Below are 22,651 nucleotides of genomic sequence, written 5' to 3' on the forward strand. Positions count from 1 at the left end.
ATATACCGGTAAATGGCGCACCAGTCTTCGATATGAATGGCACACCGGTCTTCGATATAAAACGTCAATCTCTGTATCGAGAGTTTAATGTTAGCCGTCCAACGTCTATGATGCTCCGGGTCAAAACGAAACGGAATTTTGGAAATGGGGAATTCCATTTTCAGTTTCTACAGCTAAGCCTAGTTTCTTTATTTTAACGGGACGTTACAAAACAGCTTCATGCAATGTCACAGAAGTTTGCGTAGAAGGCCGAGAAAAGCTTTGCCATTTTGCCTTTTGAATAGGAGACCTGCTAGGTTCGAAGCAAGCATTTTAAGGAATTCAAAATTATCTCATGGCGTATAATGATACTACGACAGCTTCTTTGAGCTCTGAGAATTTGGTTGCAGCGCAAATATTATTTGACCATAAACGATGCTTTACTCATCCTGATAGATTTCTCGAGAGATATTGTCAAAGCAAACGAAATGGAGGGGGCGATATTTCTGTAATAATATATCCGTGGGAAGAGAATCCAGATAAGGCTTTGGTTATCTTTGATGCCGAATATACTGACAAAGGTAATAGGTTTTTATTTGGTATAGTTTGTAATAAAATGTGTGACTGCACTTTGTAATTGTTTTTTGATGTGCAAGCATACCTGCCAACTCTCACGCAATCACCCCAAAGAAAAAATAAGAATGCGTGAGATTTTTGCCCCAATTTCCACAATTTCATATATACTATCATTGATACATCAATTGCCCCAAAACCAAATATCACGCATTGCCCCACTCTTGGTTTGGCAGGTCTGTGTGCAAGTTAATATTAAATAGAAGTTAAAGTTAGTGAGTATCAACGGTTGATTTATATTTAATGTTGATTAGTCTAACTGCACTAGTACAAAGTTGAATAGCACAGAAAAACGATTGATAAAAAAACCAAAACCGAAAACCAGATTGATAAAACAGATACATTGTGCGCACAACTTCTAATTATCAAGTATTTATGTTTGAGTCACAAACATCAACAATAATGTTTTATTTTGAAGTATTGGCTAACCTTAGTTGTTGTAGTTGTTATAAGACTCTAGCCTATTATTGTTAGTATTGAGCCTTCTTTGATCAGCTTAGCAGCATTAAAAATTGTATGAGTAATTTGATAGCTGAAACTTGTTAGTTTGTCGAAAGGTATTCACTAACATCAATGGTGCTGTGTCTCAACCAAAACAAAAAATACAGCGAATAAGGTATTATGTAAAGTTATTACAGCTTGATATTTTGTTACTAATTAGCTACAAGCTCCATAGTTTTTTGTATTCAAACCATAATTTTGCTGTCATTGTTGGATTAAGATGAGTACTCACATTAATATTGGCCAAGTAGGGCCTTCATCTATTGTATCATGTACGCCATGTTACTCCTATCTCATGGATCGCTTCACATTTACTAAGCTCTTACTTCACCAGAAGTATCCACCAACAATACCTCATGGTGGCCAGTGCTAATACTACGCCATAAGAACTCTTGTGTTAATTTTTGTGCAAAGAAACCTTTTTGGTCTAAACTTCTTTTAATCGATGCTAAATGAAGCAAAGCTTAACCTGCCGGCAGAATTTGACCTTGTATCGAAGAAGTGGATTGGGTGGTTCACCAGTTGGGTTAGATTTCGTAGCCTGTCACAGCTAGATAAGCAAGATGATCAGCTGCAGATAGATAGTTTGCTGTATATTATATGATCTAAAAGCGAGACAGTCTTCAATTGCTTGGCACTGCCTGCAAAAGACAAACAAGATTATAAAAAAGTGAAACAGCGGTTTGACAAATACTTTTTCTCAAAGGAAATAAGTTATATTTGAGAAAACAACATTCTTCAGACAAGAATAGCTTCCTGGTGAATCTGTTGAAGAATTTATATGTGCAAAAAACTACCTTTCGGATAGATGTGACTTTGGAGATCGTAGATCAGAGCAGATTAAAGATCATATCATAGTGGGCATTGCAGACAAGGATGCTAGCAGAGAAGTGCAAAAAATGACGTTGGTCCAGCTTACTGAGGAAAAGGCAGTTGCAATGGCCAGGCAAGCTGAGCAAGTTGAGCATCAGATGAGGTTGTTAAGTCTCAGTTAAGAAAACACTTCTGTCGATGCTATCCATGGCAATAATCATCAGAGAAAAGAGCAGAGTTGCAATAGCCATCGTCTTCCACCACCCTATAGCCATTAGCACCAAAGGCAACTAAAACACTGGTAAAACTGGTTTTTACTAGCAATCTAGAGCAAGCTGACCAAAAATGTTCGACGGTAGAACATTTTTCTAAAGTATTTTTGATATCAGTCGGTAAGCCTAAGCCAGATTTTAACAGCCATGCGTCAGTCGATGAGGCAGAGATAGAGAGGGTCTTCCTAGGTGAAGTCCAAGATAACCAGAATTATGGCAATCCATGGATGAAAAGTATCGATGTGCACATGGGTGAGCCTGAGTCAGAACATGTGTCATGAAGTTTAAACTTGACACTGGAGCCGACATTTCTGTCATACCTAGTAGCTTGTGTGCTGGTCTAATTTTAGAACCAAATGACAAGTTTTTAGTAGGGCCTAGAAATAATAGATAATAGCTGTCATTTTGTTGGTTTACGATGCACCTTTCTATTCCTACTTTTCTTCTATTACTATTCACTCTCTTAGTTCCACTCGACTTTTACAACTATTTTAACATCGTCTGACCTGTCAGACTCATTTGTCAGGTTTTGCACCTTTGCATCTTCTGAAACACAAAAACTTAACCCAACAGTAATGGGTCTCAATGAAAACAACTTTACTGGCTTAATACCTATAAACTCTTTTAAAGGTTCAAACCTGCTCTCCCATAATGCATTAAACACAGCCAATCATTTCAGCTGCTTCAACGCAGTTATGCCCAAAAAGTTTGTTTTTAGTCCTTTTTACCACATAAACCTCAGCATCCATCGGCCTATGTTTACTTTTCAAATTAATACCTCCTTTCCAACATACGCCTCAAGTTTTTGAGAAACATAACAAATAGCAATGCATAAATGTTTTGCGCTGTTAAAAAATGTTTGGACGGTAATATCGATTAGTTAAGAATGCACAGAAGAAGGGTTAAGCTCAGCAGACAGTGTGGAAGGTATTGAACAGCCAGAAGATGAAATGGTTCCTTACGAAAGCAACAATCAGAACGCAGCCTGCCGCAATGCTATTTTTGTTTCGGCCTGTATTATTATTATGGTTTGTTTATGTCACTTGCTCAATGCTGCAATGAGGAGCAGATCGTGGCTGCTTTCCCGGGTGACTTGAAAAAAGTAGCATTCGTCTGGCCATATGAGCTCAGGCTTTAAATCTTTGCTGAATTTCCTTGGGTCATGCTCAGTGGGATGATTTTGCTATGTAAAAGTTAGCAACTACATTTCTCAAGTATAGTGGGAAAGTTTAACCACAACAAAGCTTTAGTGCAGGGGTGGGCAAAGTTTTTTCCCTAAGAGCCAAATTTCAAAGTTGCAAGATTTTTGTGAGCCGCATAATATTTGTATCAGTATAACATTTCATACTGATAATACAAGTTTAGCAACTACATTTCTCAAGTATAATAGGGAAGTTTAGCCACAACAAAGCTTTAGTGCAGGGGTGGGCAAAGTTTTTTCTCAAAGAGCCAAATTTCAAAGTTGCAAGATTGTTGGGAGCCGCATAATATTTGTACCAGTATAACATTTCATACTGATAATACATTCTGGTAGTGGTATTGTAATTAAATTTATTTATTAAAATACTTTTACAATAACATTGAATAATGTTGAAGTGAGCCTAAAGAGCTTTGTATAACTTAAAGTTTAGTGAGATACATGGAATTGTTTATGGCTGCTCATTATCTCTTGGTAGTCTGGCTCTCTACTGCAGCATGCTATTCTTAGGAGCTGGCACAAGTGATCTTGGGTCAAAGTGGATCTCAACTCACTCTTGATATTATTCATGTATGAAAATGCTGATTCACATATATATGTGGCAGCCAACACAGTGTACAACCATTTTCCTAGTTGAGCAAGCTGTGGATATTCAGCCTTTGTTTTCAGCCTTCTCAATTTCATCTATATCTGTACCTTTGAGGTTACACAACTCCAGTTGCAGAGATGAGACATTAACACTTTTCAATTGCAACTGAGTAACCCACTTTCCATTAGGCTTTGCCTTCTGAGGTGCTTTTATGAGTTGTATGATATGTTTCAAAGATTGAAACTGACTTGATCGATTGCTAAACTCTTGTTGCAGCTTTTCTATAAAGTGAGTGTACTCAGCTGTAAAAGACGTCATTTCTTCATCGTCATCTAAAAATGCTTTTAGAGTAGGAAGGTGAAGCATGTCACCTTGCACATTCACCAGACACAACTCCAACTTATGGGAGAAAGCTTGAACAGCTGGTAGTGTATTAATGATAGTCTTGTTCTTCCCTTGAAGCTTGAGGTTCAAATCATTCAAATGGCCACAGATGTCAACAAGGAAGACAAGGTCACTCATATCTTTAGAAGAACTCATCATCTCTTGAAACTGTCTTGCATTCAGGCTTGTGCATGTAATTAGAAATGAGGTTAGCTCCTGACGAATACTCAACAACCTCGACAGAGCATTTCCCTTACTTAGCTATCTAATGTTATTGTATGTTAGTAAATCTTCACAAGTGGCATCGCTTTTTTTGAGAAACTTCCTTAAGTTTCTGTGTCTGAGAGCTGATTGACTTCTGAGGAAGTTGATCACCTTCATAGCCTTACACATTAGTTGTTGAAAGTGATCATTTAGTTTTCCGCATAAAACAGTTTGGTGGATGATGCAAAGGAATGCTAGCACTGATGGCATATCTTTCTTCAATCTAGCTATGAGCCTTTGATCTCTTCCAACCATGGCTGGTGCGCCATCTGTTGTTACAGATATGCATTTGTGGAGAGGTATCTTCATCTTGTCAAGTCTTTTAACGAGGGCATCATAAGTAGCCTGACCGGTGGTTTCTCCTTCTAATCCAACCAAAGTAAGAAGCTTCTCCTTCATTTCTTCACCATCTAAGAATCTGCAAAAAGGGTATATGACTAAAGCATAATACTATGCTTTATAAAAAAACATACTGATGTTTCATAAAGAAGCATGTAGTATAAATGTGTGGGTTAGTCACTTTGAAACAAATATCATAAAATAAGTGCAACATTTTCTACTTGGAGTTGTGTTCTCTCTTTACTGTCTTTTAAAATGCACTTGTATGACTTCAGCTTGCAAATGCATGGTAAAAATGATTACCAGTTGTTAGCGTACACACAGTAGCCTACATACCTTACGAAGACTGCTAATTGAGCTACATCCATTATTTCAGTAGATTCATCAATGGCGATTAAAAAGTTTTCCGCCTGGTCTATATGGGTTAGCAAAGTCATTCTGAGATGATGCTTTCAATTCTACAAGTGGCAGTTTTCCTAGAAAGTGGTATTGCCTTGACTTTACCAATCACATCACACTTATCTGGAAAAAGTGTTTCCATAGCCTAACCCATGCATTCTTGTACAATCTCAGCTCGAGAATAGGGAAGCATTGTTTTTGCTAGAATCTTTGAGACTCATTCAGAACCTTCTGTAGCGCGTTTATCAGTAGCTGTTAAAGAAACTAGCATATTTTCTGAAGAAGTTAGTGATTTTTGAAGTTTATCTAGCTTTTGATGTCTAGCTAAAGATCCCAGTGGAAATGTTGCAGTAAACTCTCTGTGCTTCGTTGCATGATGTTGTTTGATGTTCGTCTTCTTGTTAGCGGAGATCGTTTCCTGGCACGATAGACATTGCGGTTTGCCATGTCTAAAAATGAATGCATATTCCAGGGTCCACTCATCTTGGAATTCTCTTGTAGATTCATTTCTATTTCGTTTACTTTGTGAGGCTTCCATTGTAACTCTGGGAATGGTTCGTTTTGTTGAAGATGCCATTGCTACCCCCACTGCATTCATTGGCTCAATTGCAAATGACATGTTCAACTAAGGCACAGCATCTTATATAAGTCAGCATTATGAAATCATGATGAAATGATTTCCTGATGAACCTTTCTGGACCAATCTATTTTTGTCCTCATTAGGCCAGCAACGGACATTATTACATCAGAAAAGCTACATGTACATGATGTCATGAATTATAACTCATGATGAATGTGTAGGCTATATATATAACGCAGTAATAGTGCACTTTTAGATAAGCTTAATATGTCACAATGCATGTAGTTTTGTACAGTATGTTATAAGAATATTTTTATATACCTCAAAATAATTTGAACTTTCACAGAGTTGAAAGAGCCGCAACAACATTTGCAAAGAGCCGCATGCGGCTCTAGAGCCGCATTTTGCTTAGCCCTGCTTTAGTGTCTTGTGATTCACTTAATTTACTTTGTCATACAGATCTCATTCTAATGAGGTTTATTATTTACAAATTCTACGTTCAATATAATTAAGCCGTATGTACTGCCTTCATTTGTAGATGTTGTGAGTAAATTAGCCAAACTAAAAAAGCCTCCAATCCAAGAGATTCTTGAGTTTACAGATTCACAGGTAATTAGTCTTTTCCTCAAGCTAGGAAATTTTGTTCTGTTATAAATTTTTCTCTTTCATTTTATTGGTAGAATAGACAGTTAGTTGTTGAGCTTCCCAGCCAATAACTAGATTTATCCAGGACTTGCCAATCTAATAAGTTGCCCAGTTCTGGGTTTCCCAACCTAGTAACAAGTACTATGTTGGGTTCACCAACCTAATAGCTAGTCATATGTTTGGTTCACCAACCTAGTAACTAGTCATATGTTTGGTTCACCAACCTAGTAACTAGTCATATGTTGAGTTCACCAACCTAGTAACTAGTCATATGTTTGGTTCACCAACCAAATAACTAGTCATATGTTGAGTTCACCCACCTAGTAACTAGCCATATGTTTGGTTCACCAACCTAGTAACTAGTCATATTTTGAGTTCACCACCCTAATTACTAGTCATGCGCTGGATTCATCAGCCTAATAATTAGTCATATGTCGGGTTCACCAACCCTTTAACTAGTCTAATGTTGAGTTCACCAACCTAATAACTAGTCACATGTTTGGTTCACCACCCTAATAACTAGTCATATGTTGGGCTCATCAACCTAATAACTAGTCACATGTTTGGTTCACCACCCTAAAACTATAGTCATATGTTGGGTTCACCAACCTAATAACTAGTCATATATTGGGTTCACCAACCTAATAACTAGTCTTATAATAGATTTATCAACCTAACAACCAGTCACATATTCAACTTGCCAATGTATTAATTTGTTTTATACTGTTTTTACAAAATATATTTTGCCAGTACTTTGGACTTGTCAAGACCTACGTAGCGCAACCACTGCTGACAAGACTGCTGCAAAAGTTTACTATCGATAAGTTGAAATCACGTATCGAACTTGAAACTGGGATACGAGCTGTGACTGAACAAAACAGTTCAAGGTGTAAACTCCGGTATGTGTCAGGATTGGATCCTAATGTTCTAGTTCTTTCTTGATCAGTTTTTTATACAGTATTAGAATAAATTGGAATGTTCATAGAGTAGTAGAAGCAAAAATTGAGCTAAAGGCTGTGACAATGCTTGGAGCTTTGACTGACAATATTAAAATTTCTACCAAATTGTAATAGAATAACAGTTTTGTTTGTGTAATAAATGTGAGTTCACTCAGATAATTTGATTATGCTTGATTTTATAAAAGAAAGTATTTTCAATAGTTTATTCATTATAACACGCTAACCCTAGGTGGTATTTTAGTAACATTTCAGGGTCTTTTAAATGAAGATAATAGAAATTAGCTTCATGTTAATCAGAAAATTGCTGCATCACCAAAGCCTTTTCAATTTGCTTACAAAATCACAAAACTTATATTCTTCTAACAGATCTGCAATATACTGAAACCATAATCTCTCTGTTACAAGGAGTAATGACCACAAATCAGCTAATAGTTTTGCTGAAACATGCTATTGAGTTTTTCAGTGTCAGATAAAGTGATAACATAGAGCAGTGAGAAGGATGGTAGCATTTGATTGGTTACTGAGAATACTCATCGGTCTAGTCAAAAGTTTACCCCGTGAATTTACTTGTCATGATCTTGTTCCTTTTTGAGAGGTCAGCAAATACATTGTTTGTTTAGATTCTTAAAAAAACAGCTTGTCATTGTTTTTATTTTATTGCTAAAGGGTTTCTTTAGGTTATTTATATTTGTTGTGGTTTGTCAATGTAAGGGTTGTTATAGGTTCTTCTTCATTATATTAGGCGGTCAAATAAAAGGTTTTTTTAAGATTTTGAATGATGTTTTGCTTTATCATGGTATTTAATAAGATTTTCAATTTTATTATAATGAAAATAGTAGGCTATTTTAAATTTTTAGGCTGGTGATAAAAGGGTTCTTTTTTCAAATTAAACTTGCTGAGACATTTCTAAATCGTCTGGCTAATGAGATTGAGGATCGAAAAAAAACCGCAAGGAAAGACCCAGTTCAATCAGTTGCTGAATTAGATGACCCATCTGCACAAACCTTGTCTGCAGCGATTGTTTCTCCGTCTCCCATTATTAGCAGCAAGAAAGAGCCACTGTTTTCAGAGAAGTCTGAAAAACTAGCTAAAAATGCTTCTACAGATAGCATATCAACGCCTGCTGTTCTTAATGCAAATCTCCAGTCTACTCTACCCCATATTGTCAACGACCATAAGACAACCCCTAGTTTGCCCCACTCTGTTGATTTGTCCAAACCTTCAACTACCTCCAGAAATAATTCGAAAAGTTCTGAGTCTGATCATGAATCAAGGATTGTTAGTAAGATGAGTTCTACCCATGAACAAGTTCCAGCTGGGGAAGAACCTTCTGCTGGTGACTTTGAGATAACTCAAGCACTTTCATCATCTGCAAACCGTGTACAGTCAAGTTCGGATGATCACTCACTTGAGGCTTCTCTCAAGCTAACTAATTTACATACCCCAATTGATCCATCATCCCTGAATCTGACTCAAAAGACTGGTGAAGATACAGAGGATGACTCTGCAGAAAAAGCATTCAGTGCTAATTATCAGCGAATCTATCCATTATTGCCTGAAACTACCCCCATAGCACCTGACCCTAGCAAAACACAAAGTGCTACAAGTTCACAAGCTGGTCCATCGTCTGTTACTCCTGTAGCAGAACACGCTGCGAGTATTACCCTTGAAAAAGATGTTGGTTTAGTTCAGTCACCCGATTCATCTTTGAACAGCAAGTCCAAGTGTGAAGCCTCCACGACACCAACTAAAAACCCAAAACATTTAGCTAATGCTGCAGCTCACCAGGCTCTTACGACAGAAGTCTCAAGTATTAACAGACTGTCTACAGAATTGGTGAAACAACAGACAGCTTATTTGAACCCTGAGTGCGAAGAAAATGAAACCGTGGAAAAGAGGTCTAGCAGAGGCAGGCGACCAACAGAGGAAGAAGATGAGTTTGACAAATATCTTTATGAGTTTATGAAGATTATCCATGCCGAAGGTTTCAATTCGAAGATACTAGGTATATTACAATATTATACTATATATGTTATAACAATTGCAGAGCAATCAGATAAAATGCATGTATTTAGGTTATAGTATAAGTACTGTGGAATTTAGTCTGTCTATAACAAACATATTGTTATCCACTTCATACTAAACTATTGTAGAGAAGTTTGAGGGGACACTAACTGAATCAGAGCATCCAAATAATGACCAGTATATAGTAGTCACAATAAAATCATACATACCTGGTGAAGCTGAGCGTATGATGGATGCATTGGTTGAGCTGTTTGATGATGTCACCAAATCAGTTTACTCTCGTTCCATCAAGGTAATCTCTGTAACTTATCACATAGCCGGCAGTGGACTAATCTGAATTCATATTTGCAAAGTCGCAGCACCCTGACAGACCACTTTGCTTTTTCAGTCCCAACAAATAAATTTGTAGCGGTGATTGATTCCAACATATTTTCTAAAGCATGTGTTACTCTTGCAGTTGAACTATGATGGAGACAAACAAGAATTAGCTAAGGCTTTAGTAGATCAGCTACGAGACCCTCAATATGGTTTCATCGTACGTCTCTCTAGTAACGATGAGATCAGGATTATCGGGTCACCGGCTAACAAAGATGAAGATGTTCAACGCTTGGAAAGGCTAGTTCATATCATTTGTCGTTATTTTATTCTGATACAAAGTTAAGAAGGTTCACCAAAAACGACCACCTAAAGATACTAGAATATCAAACTAAATCATGCTATTATATATTTTAAACAGTTACATTTCTTACTACAAAAAGAAGAAACCTGCTCAGCCCATGATGCCGAAGAAGCAGTTGGAAATCAAACTACCCAATGGAACAGTCATCGATATAATGCTGGGAGACTTGACTAAGATGAAGACAGATGCTGTTGTTAGTTCTTCTGGTGCTAACCTTGCCCACAAACGTAAGTTGTCATCATCAATAACTTTTCATAATCGTCTACTCTGATAAATTTATGATAGATTGATGAATTGTTGTAGGTTATCAAGCAAATAATGCTTACAATTTCGATTATGATTTGACTTTGGTCATTTACCAAAGCTTTTGCTAACTACGATAGGCTTTGTATTCTACCATTTTATTGTATTGAAAGAAGAAAGCATTGCCTTTACGATTAAAACATTGTAAGCGTTATTAAAAATCTGACCAAAAGAATGGTTAATGGAAGAACCCAACTGCTCGGATTATTTTTAGATTTTGGTAGAGTCTGACAGTTTGAACACATCTTTAGTCAAAGCAAAGCTTGTAGCTCCTAATTTTTGGTAGCATTAAGAATAAATATATTAGGAAGTTCTTGCAGCTATATCTAACATTGCACTCAAGCCTAGATTGTTTACATTTTATGGAGAGAAGCACCTCGTTTTAACAATCAATGTCTTTGCTGGCATATCCTCAATTTTCCACATCCATTTAATCATTTTGGTGTCATCAAGGATAGCAGGCTTCAGTCAATTGATAGAATATTGACACTTATTATGGCTAGATAATGTATACATAAACTGGTAAAAACTTGATATAGCTGTGATATCTGGTAATAATTTAATGTTATACATTATTTGAGCATTAGAGTGAAGTTCCACTGATATCAGGAGTAATAATAAGTTCACTCAAATACCACCATCACTAAATTTAACACTCTAGTGCTTTTTGAGGCAACCAAGATGCTAGTCAAAAGAGTTTGATAAATTGAGAGATACCTTTACTTTGTTATTTCAAGTAAGAGGTAGTCAGTTCATTGGTCTTAGACCTCTCTGCTGCCTTCATCGACTCGCATGGATTCACCTGCAGATTTGCTCAATACTTCTCCAGTATGCTTCAGCTTAAACTTGCGGGCAAAAATGTTGAAACTGTAGACAGGGTCGGCCGATTAAAATTAAAGGATTTAAATCGTCCTAAAAAACCATGTTTGATGATTTTTTGATTTTTTTTCCAGGTCAAAAAATGGGACTTATAGAGGGTCTACTGTGAATATGAACTGCACAACTTGGTCAGAATTAAATATAAAAAAAACTTTTAATAAATTGAAGTGATGCAAAGTTGTTTTGTTATATTGCTAATGTTTTCATGTGGCACGCTTCAACAAAATAAATTACTATCATTTTAGTGGTTAAGAAAAAAACCTGGTAACTGATGTTTTCAAAAAAATCCGATTTGAATCAAAAAAATCTGATTTAAATCAAAAAAGAATGTGTGCACATTGCATAACTCTCTAAAATTTTTATAATTGAATCGGACAATCAGGAAGTATCTCATCACAACTCTAAGTAAGATCTCAGTACATCCAACACTCCACTTAGCCTGAGCTCAGTTCACTCGCCTCTCCAGTTAATGTAAGATCTCAGTACACGCGCCTCTCCACTTTTAGGTAAGATCTCAGATTACAGGATTTTATGTCTTAGCCAAGTTTAGATATCTCACAGTATTTAGATGAGGCAAGAACAGGTACTGTTTTATGACTTGCTAGGAGGAGTGAGCAAGGCCATAGCTATTGCGTGTGGTCCACAGTTTCAAGCTGAAGGAAAGGATTACATAAGAACTGGTGGGTCGCTGAAGGAGGGAAGCACTTTTGTTCAGCTGTAAGTTTAGCTATTTTTTATTTGCACTTTTAGACTCCTTTCTACTAGTAGACACTCCCACAAGGTAAATAATGCATTCCAAACAAGGTGTACGTTATAGGGATTGTATGTTATACTTAGAATATGCCTAATCCATTCTAAGATTTTTTTCAAACTCACCCCCTCTTTGGCCCTTCAAAACGGAAAAAAACTAGATAAAATTTTTTAATCTAAAAAATTTACAGTAACTTTAGCATTATTGGTTTGTACCGACAACTTTTATCTTTATTGTTATCACTTTCAATCAATTAGGAATCATTACAATAATTTTACGATGAGTTAAGGGTATTGGACACCTTCAATATCAATCATTGTACATTGATTTTTTTCTCTTTTTTCTAGACAGCAACGTCTGCTCTGCAGAGAAAAACTAATAAAATCATGTTTAAAGTGTCTAAAACAAAATTATGTTTTTACTATAATAAGAACGATGTCTCTCAGCCGATCCGAGCCAGGGCTAGTAGTGGTTAGTGTAAAAGATAACTTTCAACGATACTAGACTGCCAGGGTACTAGTATATATAATTCAGATAACCCTGCATGTCGTTTTCTCTCTCAAGTGCGGCAAGTGAGAAAGGGATACTACGAGATTCTCATTATTTAAATCGAATTTGAAACCTTGCACAGACTTGACACTTTACGTTGTATTGAATATTTTACGTAGTACGAAGCAAGCAAAATTTTGCATAAAGTTTTTACGTTATGTGGAGTTAACGTTATAGAAAGTTTACATTTATAGAAGCGTATACTGTAGTAAAAATTATAACATCTCTTCTGTGCAAAACTAAAGAACATGAACATGGGGCTGTAAATGCAGGTTCAATACTTGATCTTTAATGGAATCATACAGTCTACAGAGATAGTTGACCAGGAGAAGTGAAACAAAGTGTTGAGGATGAAAAACTCTCTGCTCAGATGTCTGTGTGTTTGCATGTGTCTGATCAAACGATTTGTTTTGAAACTTTTCACGTTTTTCCAAAAATTTGTACTTTGCCAAATAGCATCACCGAGGGTCTCGTCATAAAACCGAAACTCTCCATATAAAATGACAATGTGCACATTAATGATGGGAATACTTTATAAGCAATAGCTAGATATCTAATCACTACATAATATGAGTTTAGGCAGTTATTAGTTAGTCTTTAGTAAAGTCGGGAGATCGTTTGAGCTGGAAAGAAGAAAACTTAATATGAAGACAGAGATCGTAACTCCAACAGATTTGTAGCAAAACAGGCCAGTTATATTGGATGGTTCTTTACAGCAACCGTTCGTGTTATTTGTTCTGTACTCAATGGTCTGGAACACAAGCACAAGTAAATAGTACAAATTCATGAGTGTACAAGCTAGGCAAGAGAAGATCAAAATTTTAGTTGTTGGTTTGTTTGTATCAGGATAATCTGTGTGTTAAGGCAGCATAGACAAGGATTTAGAAAAACAGCACTTGCTGTTTTTCTAAAGGTTTAAAATCATTCATGTTAAATTAAATCTCAAATGTAGGATAGACCTCTACTTGAAAATGACTCATTGATAAGTTGATTATATTTAGTTCACCACCTGTTTATTCTTTAATAAGTGTAACTGTTGCTAAAACTAAACAAGTTCTCCTGTAAACGATTTTACAACTCTGAGGTTGAGGATTGCATCTTCTATAAACTGCGTATAATGCTCATCGACTGTGTAACTTTATTAACCTCCTCCACCTCTAGCTATTCTTCCACCATTCTTATGTACTTTCTGGTGTTATATTTTCCTCACTCTCTCGGTTACGATAGCTGGTGTGGTGCATTAGCTCAGACAAAATGTGATAACTGTTGCAGGGCTGCTGGCGAACTAGCAAATAATGGTGTACGCTACGTCATCCATGCAATAGCCCCGACAACTAAGAAAGGTGCAGATGTTCAACAACTTTTAGTGAGGACTATCAGAAAATCTCTCAAAGAAGCCGAAGAATTGAAGTGTAGAACTATTGCTTTCCCTGCTATTTGTGCAGGTAAGTTGGTAGTTATTTTTAAATATATAGATTTTCTGTCTGATTACTTCTTTTCAACAATTTATCTGTGTTACTGTTGGTTCATTTGCTTGTTTTATGACGATTGTATGCATAATCTTGTTGAAATTCTTTTATCGTATTTGTAAAATATATTTTATGTTACTTATTAGCTTTATTTTTATATGTTATACTGTATAATTAATCTGTAAGTCAGTATTTGAAAGGTCATTGTTGTTTCATATGGTTTTCTTTTTTATGATAGCCAACCTTGTGATAGCAATAAAAGGTTTTATTCTTGGATCATCAACTATGAATTGTTGCAGGCTCTTTTCTAAGCTCTTTTCTTTGCATAGACTTTGATATTTGTTCACTTTTTATTGATAGGAAGGTGAAATAGCAATCATGTAACTATATAAATGTAGATGTAATCTAATAGTTACAGCTGTGTTTTTTAAACTCAGATTTTGAGTGTCCTGTTCTTAAAGATGTAGTTGCGTCAAAATTTAAGTTGATCTTAAAAGAAAGCATTTTTTTTCTCTATCAGTTGATATGTTGTTTGTTGTGTTACGCGATCGCATTGCCAAGATATTTGAAGATTAAAACCGAAAAAATCTGATCGCCGTAAAAACGCTCAGGCCACAAAAACGTGCCCAGCCTCGCCAAAAATGATGTCACGCGTTTGGCAACCTGTCTCTATCCCTCGTATTCACATCGGCTATTTGCGATAAAAGTCTAGTCTTACGCGGCTCTATTGGCATATATCTTATTTTGTATTTGCTCATGTTAGCTAGAATAAAATTTTAAATCCTGCTACAGATGCATTATTATGAATGTTTCAAAGGCCTCAAATAACGAAAATTGAAAATTTGTTCTACTCACTTTCTCCAAATGTTGTTTAAACATTTGGGTACCGACTACCAATTCTACCGGTCTACGGTAATTCTGTCAAGTCACTTTATGTAGGACGCGGTCTTTGTATCAGCAGTTTTGCAGCTACCCTATACAGCCTCCCATAAGCCCCGCCCACATTATGTCGCCTATTACATATTGCCTACGTACTAGTTTCTTGCTAGTAGCAATGATATACATTGCTGTATATCATTGCTAGTAGTATTCTTACCGAATACTAAATTAATGAAATAAGCAAGCCACCTCTTTGAAAAGAATATAGACAGGGATAGAGTTTTAAGGATGAGAAGTCTGCTGCAAACTGGATTTGAACTCACATTCTTCAGTTCTGCGGACACCCATATACCATATCCGATTCACTACAATATTCTGCAAATCATGTTTTGCATTATCTTTAACAATATTATTTTATTATATAATTTTTACAAGCAAAAATATTTTCATCTCGGCATAAAGCTTTTATTAAAGATATTCATCAAGTCGTGGCCACTCACATAGTATTAGCTGATACAATAAGACAAATTCATCTACTGCAACAAACTCAACAAAACATCATCCAGCACGCATTCAATTCTCGCTTTCTCCTTTATGGCAGTTTCCACACTGACAAAGCTTCTTCGGCTGGTGGGACGACATAAACATTCTGTAATCAGTAAAACAAGTAAATGTAAACAAAGTAGATGCAATAAATATGTCATTCATAGATATGTCATTCTAAAGCGTATCTATTGACAGCTTCCAAATTGGGAGTTGAATAGATTGCGAGTGTAATTTTAAAAACGAATAAACATTTAATAAAGGCGCAAGTACGCCAAGCCAACGATTCGAAGCTTTGGTTCTGGAAATTAAAGATTTGCAATGATCAATCGATTTTACCCACTTCCTACGAGTGAAAATAATTTGTAATCATGACTCTAATTTACCAAAGAAAATTCGAAAAAAATATTATAGCTAGGTAAAACGGCAGATAAGCTATGAAACGATGATTGGAGATAGCAAAGAATTATCATTTTATTAATTAGTACATGTATTTATGACTATAAAAAATATTACATTTACTAAAGTATAGAAGACTCTAAGTTAATTTACCTCCATTCTGTCTTCTTCTGCAGCAAAACGCTGCTGACGCCTGTCAGCTTTGGCCATAGGCTGTCTACTCTAATATTTTACTTAAAGTTGCTCAGAAAACTCTGAGTAGCGGTCGCTCGAACTTGAAGCCATTTTAAAACTATGTATAACTTAGTAATTGTTGAAACGCGTTGAATCAGAAACAATGATGAGAATCTTCGAGACCACAGACAACGCGTTTTACGAGTGATAACATTTATTACGGCCTATATAAAAATTTCGCACGCATGATTGGCTAACGAATCGACCTCATTTTTATCGCTCGTGGTTTCGTTTCAGATAACAAGCTTGTTACGTCACGAAATTGGCACCCGCTGGAACGTGAGCTTTTTAACAGAGGGCCTCATTCAAACGCATATATCTCTGGACAGGGTTGGTCTACAAAGACAAAAATGGCATCAAATTGTAGCTGATGTTTTAGCCTTTTATGGGTCCTAATTTCATTTTTGACGCAACTACATCTTTAATTTTACATTATGAGTGCTTCAACTATGACATTATTATTACATTATGTGCTTCAACTGCTCTTCTGTCAGCTTTTAACCACACTTTGTCAAAGTGTACAAATAATAATATATATAATAATACATGAGTGAAAGTGTAAAATCAGAGCAGAGTGCTTAATAATAAAATCAGAGCAAGTTAAAATCAGTAAAGCAGACTATACCTTCAGATAAACACTTTATCTGAAGATTGCTCTTACCAAGCATGAAACTAATAGTAATAAAGTGTTTTATCTAAAGTTATAGTCTGTTTTACTGATTTTATATAATAATGCATGTAGACTAAAAGAGAGAAAGTTTTGAGGGAATACTCGAGTCTGGATCATTAATTTACACAACATTTCTGGTTTAGTAGTAGCAGGTATCATATTAGTTGAATGCTCACAATAGATATAATTATTATGAATTCATTGAATACTTCATTGCAATACCTGGTTCATAGTTATTTGAATGTTGTATCGATTGAATTATCATATCGGGAATTCAACACTTCACTTGCTATTGGAAAATGTAATTTTGACTGTACCTAGAGAGTTAACAGTATGATAAATATAATAAACTAAGCTTAAAGGTTGACTTGCAACAAAATTCACATTACAGTTATTTGGTATTAAAATATTCACCATGTCTTACTCTGCTGTGTTGTAGGTGCAAAATATGTGGAAATGTGATAAAAGCCCTTAAAAGCTCAAAAATGAACAGTTAATCGCAGCCATCCCGAAAACTCCGTAGGTTGGAATCCCTTTCCAAAACAGCTCAAACGGGATGTAATTGAACACAATGGCTTTTGTTTACACTTTCATGCAACCTCATTCCTCGAAATATTTTCACAAATATACTTCACGCAATCAATAAAACCATGTCTATTGTCCTTACGCGTCTATTTCATCATCATTGTAATGCTGTCACTTTGAGCACTGATATCTCTAAATCTACTGTAAAAACTCATTTAATTTTTTAAATTTAGTTTGAAGGAGTGCATTTCATCTTCTGATAAACATGTGGAGCCTCTTGGTCACCTGTGATGGTCGAAAAGTGCTGCAGAAATTGTTCGCGCCATTTGGCTGGAAATGTGGGTCACATGATCAGATTACGAATAGATGATTAGACCATAGAGTTATCTCCCCCTAGAGTAATAACTACACGAACGTTTCCGGTGCCAACAAGGAGCGTTTAGGCCACGCCTCTTTTTTGTGCTAGTCAGTCGTAGTGATTGACTAGATGAATAACATCGCACATGAGAAGGGTTAAACAAGGATCATTAATTTCCAGTTGAGATAGTAATTAATGCTCATATTAAAGAAATGATGATTATAGTTTATTACTCTAATATATGCTTATTATTTAAAGCAATTCAATACCTACCAGGGATTGCTAAACATATTATGGAAATGTTTACTTTTTCATTTCCATAAACATAAATATTTCCATAATTTTAGGGAAATGGATATGGAAATTTTATTTTACAAGTATGGAAATGGTATGAAAATGGAAATGATATGGAAATGAATTATGGAAATGAAAATAATATAAAAATGAAGGAGGGTAATGTTATGGAAATAATATGGAAATGAATTATGGAAATGGAATTAATATGGAAATGGAAATAATATGGAAATGAATTATGGAAATGGAATTAATATGGAAATGAATTATGGAACTTTTATGGAAATGGAAATAATATGGAAATGAATTATGGAAATGGAAATAATATGGAAATGGAAATACTATGGAAATGAAGTAGGAAAATGGAATTAATATGGAAATGAATTATGGAAATGGAAATAATATGGAAATGGAAATAATATGGAAATGAATTATGGAAATGGAATTAATATGGAAATGAATTATGGAAATGTTATGGAAATAATATGGAAATGAAGTAGGGAAATGTTATGAAAATAGAAATAATATGGAAATGAATTATGGAAATGTTATAGAAATGGAAATAATATGGAAATGAATTATGAAAATGGAAATTGTGACATACACATAATCCCTGATACCTACATGACTTGTCAAGGCACTGAATAGATAGTGAGTGAAAGTGAAGGTAATGCAAGCAGTTACTCATAGATAGCATACATAGTCATACTGGGGTTGTATTACATTGGTGTGATGGGAAGCTAATCAACTGCCATCAACTATGAGCTGTACTACCCCGTGTTGCCCGAGTAATAAAAAAGTATTTGGACAGAAAATTTATTTTTATATAACATTCACTATTCTAACTTTTAAACTTCATATCATAAGAAAATATTTTTAAGCAGTTTAAATGAATTAAGAGGAGAAAGAAAACAACTCTAAAGGTTTGCAAGCTTTTCAAACAACTACAACTTTTAAATTTCATATCATGAAAGAAGTGTTTTGTTGAAATAAATTAGGAAAAAAAATAAAACTGTAAATGTGTTTAAATGTAAAATAATTAGCAAGTAATAGCTAAATATAATCTGTTTAGCTATGATTACAATGAAAAATTATTTAATAAATAAGGTAATAAAAAAGTCTATTTTATTTTTATATAATTATAGTTAGTAGAATTAAGTATAATTTATTTTTATTTAACATATAACAACATTTACCACTTTAACTTTCAAACTACATATTATGAAAAGTGTTTTGTGTAATTGAAATAAATGAAGAGAAGAGAGAAAATAAAAACAACTGTAAATGTTTTCAAGCTTTTTCAAACAACTACCACTTTTAAACTTCATATCATGAAATAAGTTTTTTGTTAAAATGAATTAAGAAAAAAAAATGAAACTGCAAATGTGTTTAAATGTAAAATAATTAGCAAGTAATGCTAAATATAATCTGTTTAGCTATGATTACAATAAAAAATTACTGTAATCATAGCTAATTTTTATTACTTTATTTAATAAATAAAGTAATTCACAACTACTTTTTTATTACTTTATTTAATAAATAAAGTAATAAAAAATTTATTTTATTTTTAAATAATTATAATTCAGTATAATTAAGTATAATTTATTTTTATTTAACATATAACAACATTTGCCACTCTAACTTTCAAACTTTTTGCTTGCTCACATCAAGCAAAGATGTCCACTAACTAGTGGACATCTTTGCTTCAAGCTAGTCTATGTATTTGATTGATATGTATTGAAATCTAATATTACATGCAAGGGCTGTTTGTGAACTGAGGTGACAATGAATCACTCTATCACCGTACAATGTCAATACTTTCGGTCGATGGCAGTCGATTAGCTTCCCATCACACCAATGTAATACAACCCCAGTATGACTATCTATCTTATCTATGAATAACCAATAATATACAGCCCCTCATGTGTGGGGGCTGTATATCATTGGAGTAACTGATTGCATTAACTCACTTACTTAACACCATCTATTCAGTGCCCTTGCAATGCATGTAGGTATTGAATTGCTTTAAATAATAAGCATATATTAGAATAATAAACTATAATCATCATTTCTTTAATATGAGCAATAATTACTATCTTAACTGGAAATTCATGATCATTCTCATGGCTGACGTTATTGTTCTGTCGATCACTAAGATTGACTAGCACAAAAAAGGGGCGTGGCCTAAACGCTCCTTGTTGGCACCGGAAACGCTCGTGTTGTTGAATGCACAGTTATCACTCTAGGGGGAGATAACTCTATGGATTAGACCAAGCCGAAACAAGACTGTAAAGTAGCGAGCATCTATATTTGATACGGGCTTTTCGGTAGAACTCGAAGTGTTTGCCATAAACTAGTCAACTGCTCTTCTGTCAGCTTTTAACCACACTTTGTCAAAGTGTACAAATAATAATATATATAATAATACATGAGTGAAAGTGTAAAATCAGAGCAGAGTGCTTAATAATAAAATCAGAGCAAGTTAAAATCAGTAAAGCAGGCTATACCTTCAGATAAACACTTTATCTGAAGATTGCTCTTACCAAGCATGAAACTAATGGTAATAAAGTGTTTTATCTAAAGTTATAGTCTGTTGTTATAGGCTACGAGACGTTTTATATTGAGCCTTTTTTTGGCCTTTAAATTGGCCTTTAAACGTGGTAACATCACGGTCAAAACAATAACTCCAATAGTTGAGTACTTCATCGAAATAAAGATATTCCGATCTACGGCGGCTTCATGATCGCTGCGATGAACTGTTCATTTTTTAGCTTTTAAGAGCTCGTAATCACATTTCCACATATTTTGCACCTATATACAACACAGCAGAGTAAGACATGGTGAATCTTTTGATACCAAATAACTGTAATGTGAATTTTGTTGCAAGTCAACCTTTAAGTAACAAGTTATTTTAGACTTATAAGTTCCTCCTTCAATTGTTACTCCCTTATTGTGTAATTACCAAATAGCTCGGCTGACTTTGAAGTATAACCTAATAATAAAATGTGGCCAGGTTTGATGCTAGTTAATGTGTACTTCTAAAGAAAGTTGAGCAGTTGAAAAAATAATTTGGAGATCAGGGCATCGCTTGGAGGTTTTCTGATATGTACATCTAGGCCTAATAAAAGCTTGAAATTAGAAATTGGTCACATGTTATGAGTTGGTACATCTATTAAACTACTGCGTTGTTACGGTAAATCTGGTTTAATTTTTACCAACTAATGTTGAATAGTAGTCAAACAGGTATGAAGTACAGTTGTGATACAGTTGATGCCAACGCAATCAGCAGTTGAGTGAATTTTCCATGTTGCAGACTCTTACATGGTGTTCTTACAGGAGTTATGGGTGTGCCCATTGCTACTTGTGGACTTTGTTACTGGGTTGCTATGGCTAAGTTCTCTTCTAAAAACCCTGATCCTCACCTCAAGAAGATTTCATTTGTTGTGGACAACTCTGGGTTTATGTTAGAGCTCTATAACATTCTGGCTGACTTGTCTGGGAAAGGGAAAGCTGGTGCATCAAATCAGCATCAACAATAGAACAAAACAGAGGTAAGCTACTAATCTGTAATTGCTGGTGTCCTAATGGACTGTCACATTTGTAAGCACTTGCCATCTTGCATTAATAGCAGACAAATTCTGTATTATAGAAACTGCCTAACTGCCTGTTGTGTTCTAATCACACAGCAGATTCTTCTAAAGGCAGCACCGGACCTGCAGACATTCCGAACCCACAATCAGCTACAAGTATACATTATTCTTCCAAAAGATCAATTGTGGGCATGGCTTATGACTGTGCAAGCAATGTAGCGGCGAGCTTCTTTGCATACATGCAAACTGGCTTAGGTCATTCTTCTGAATATGCTGATCAGTGGCTAAAACTGGACACGGATAAGCCACTTTACCTTACAATCAAATAGAGCTGCTGCTGTTCCTAGATGTAGTGATGCTTGTGCCACTGCAGATACAGCTTTTGCAGTCACGGGAGATGAAGCCACTGCTCTCACCGGTGGCAGATTTTCTATTAAGAAAATGTCACTGCAAATGGAGACACTACCGCTAGAAGGAAATCGCTTGTAGCTTGTTTGAATAAAGATCTTGTATTCAAAACAACTGCTGGAATTAAATCCACTGCCTCTGCTTTTAGAAAATCCTGCCTGATAAGAATAGACGTCCTATTTGTCTGGATGATCTTAAAGACTGTAAAGCCATGTCGTGCTCTCGCAATTTTTGTAAAGATTCTATCAGCCAATTCGTCACGACTTTCAAGGTTAATCGCCGCCTGTCATGTCGATATCCAGCCACAATGCTAAAGGAAAACTGTCACTCATTGGCGATCGCAGGGTATAGCGAATTATTTCATCACCAGTCTCCTAAGTGGGAGTTTTCTTCTTCTTTGTAGTCCTATGAACTTACTCCGTTATTGTTTTACATTTTATGATATTTATATTATATCTTTAGTTTGATTGCGTAACAATAAATACAATTGTGTGTGTTTTATTTTATCAATTAGTGAAAATCTAGCATTCAGCAAAAAATA

The 22,651-nt window shown here is 35.2% G+C and overlaps 1 protein-coding gene across 1 annotated transcript; it reads left to right on the plus strand.

Annotated features, from left to right (window-relative positions):
• The first annotated feature begins 260 nt into the window (after positions 1-260).
• Positions 261-22,651, plus strand: LOC137388561 (uncharacterized). The gene is made up of 11 exons (XM_068075044.1): positions 261-560; positions 6,490-6,560; positions 7,347-7,495; positions 8,413-9,560; positions 9,709-9,872; positions 10,038-10,195; positions 10,317-10,486; positions 12,047-12,158; positions 14,014-14,186; positions 21,449-21,663; positions 21,762-22,651. Exons 1-10 carry the CDS (start codon positions 335-337, stop codon positions 21,649-21,651), a joined length of 2,574 nt encoding a protein of 857 aa, XP_067931145.1. The 5' UTR covers positions 261-334; the 3' UTR covers positions 21,652-21,663; positions 21,762-22,651.

The sequence above is a fragment of the Watersipora subatra genome, chromosome 2 (genome assembly GCF_963576615.1).
Source record: "Watersipora subatra chromosome 2, tzWatSuba1.1, whole genome shotgun sequence".
Lineage (NCBI taxonomy): Eukaryota > Metazoa > Bryozoa > Gymnolaemata > Cheilostomatida > Watersiporidae > Watersipora > Watersipora subatra.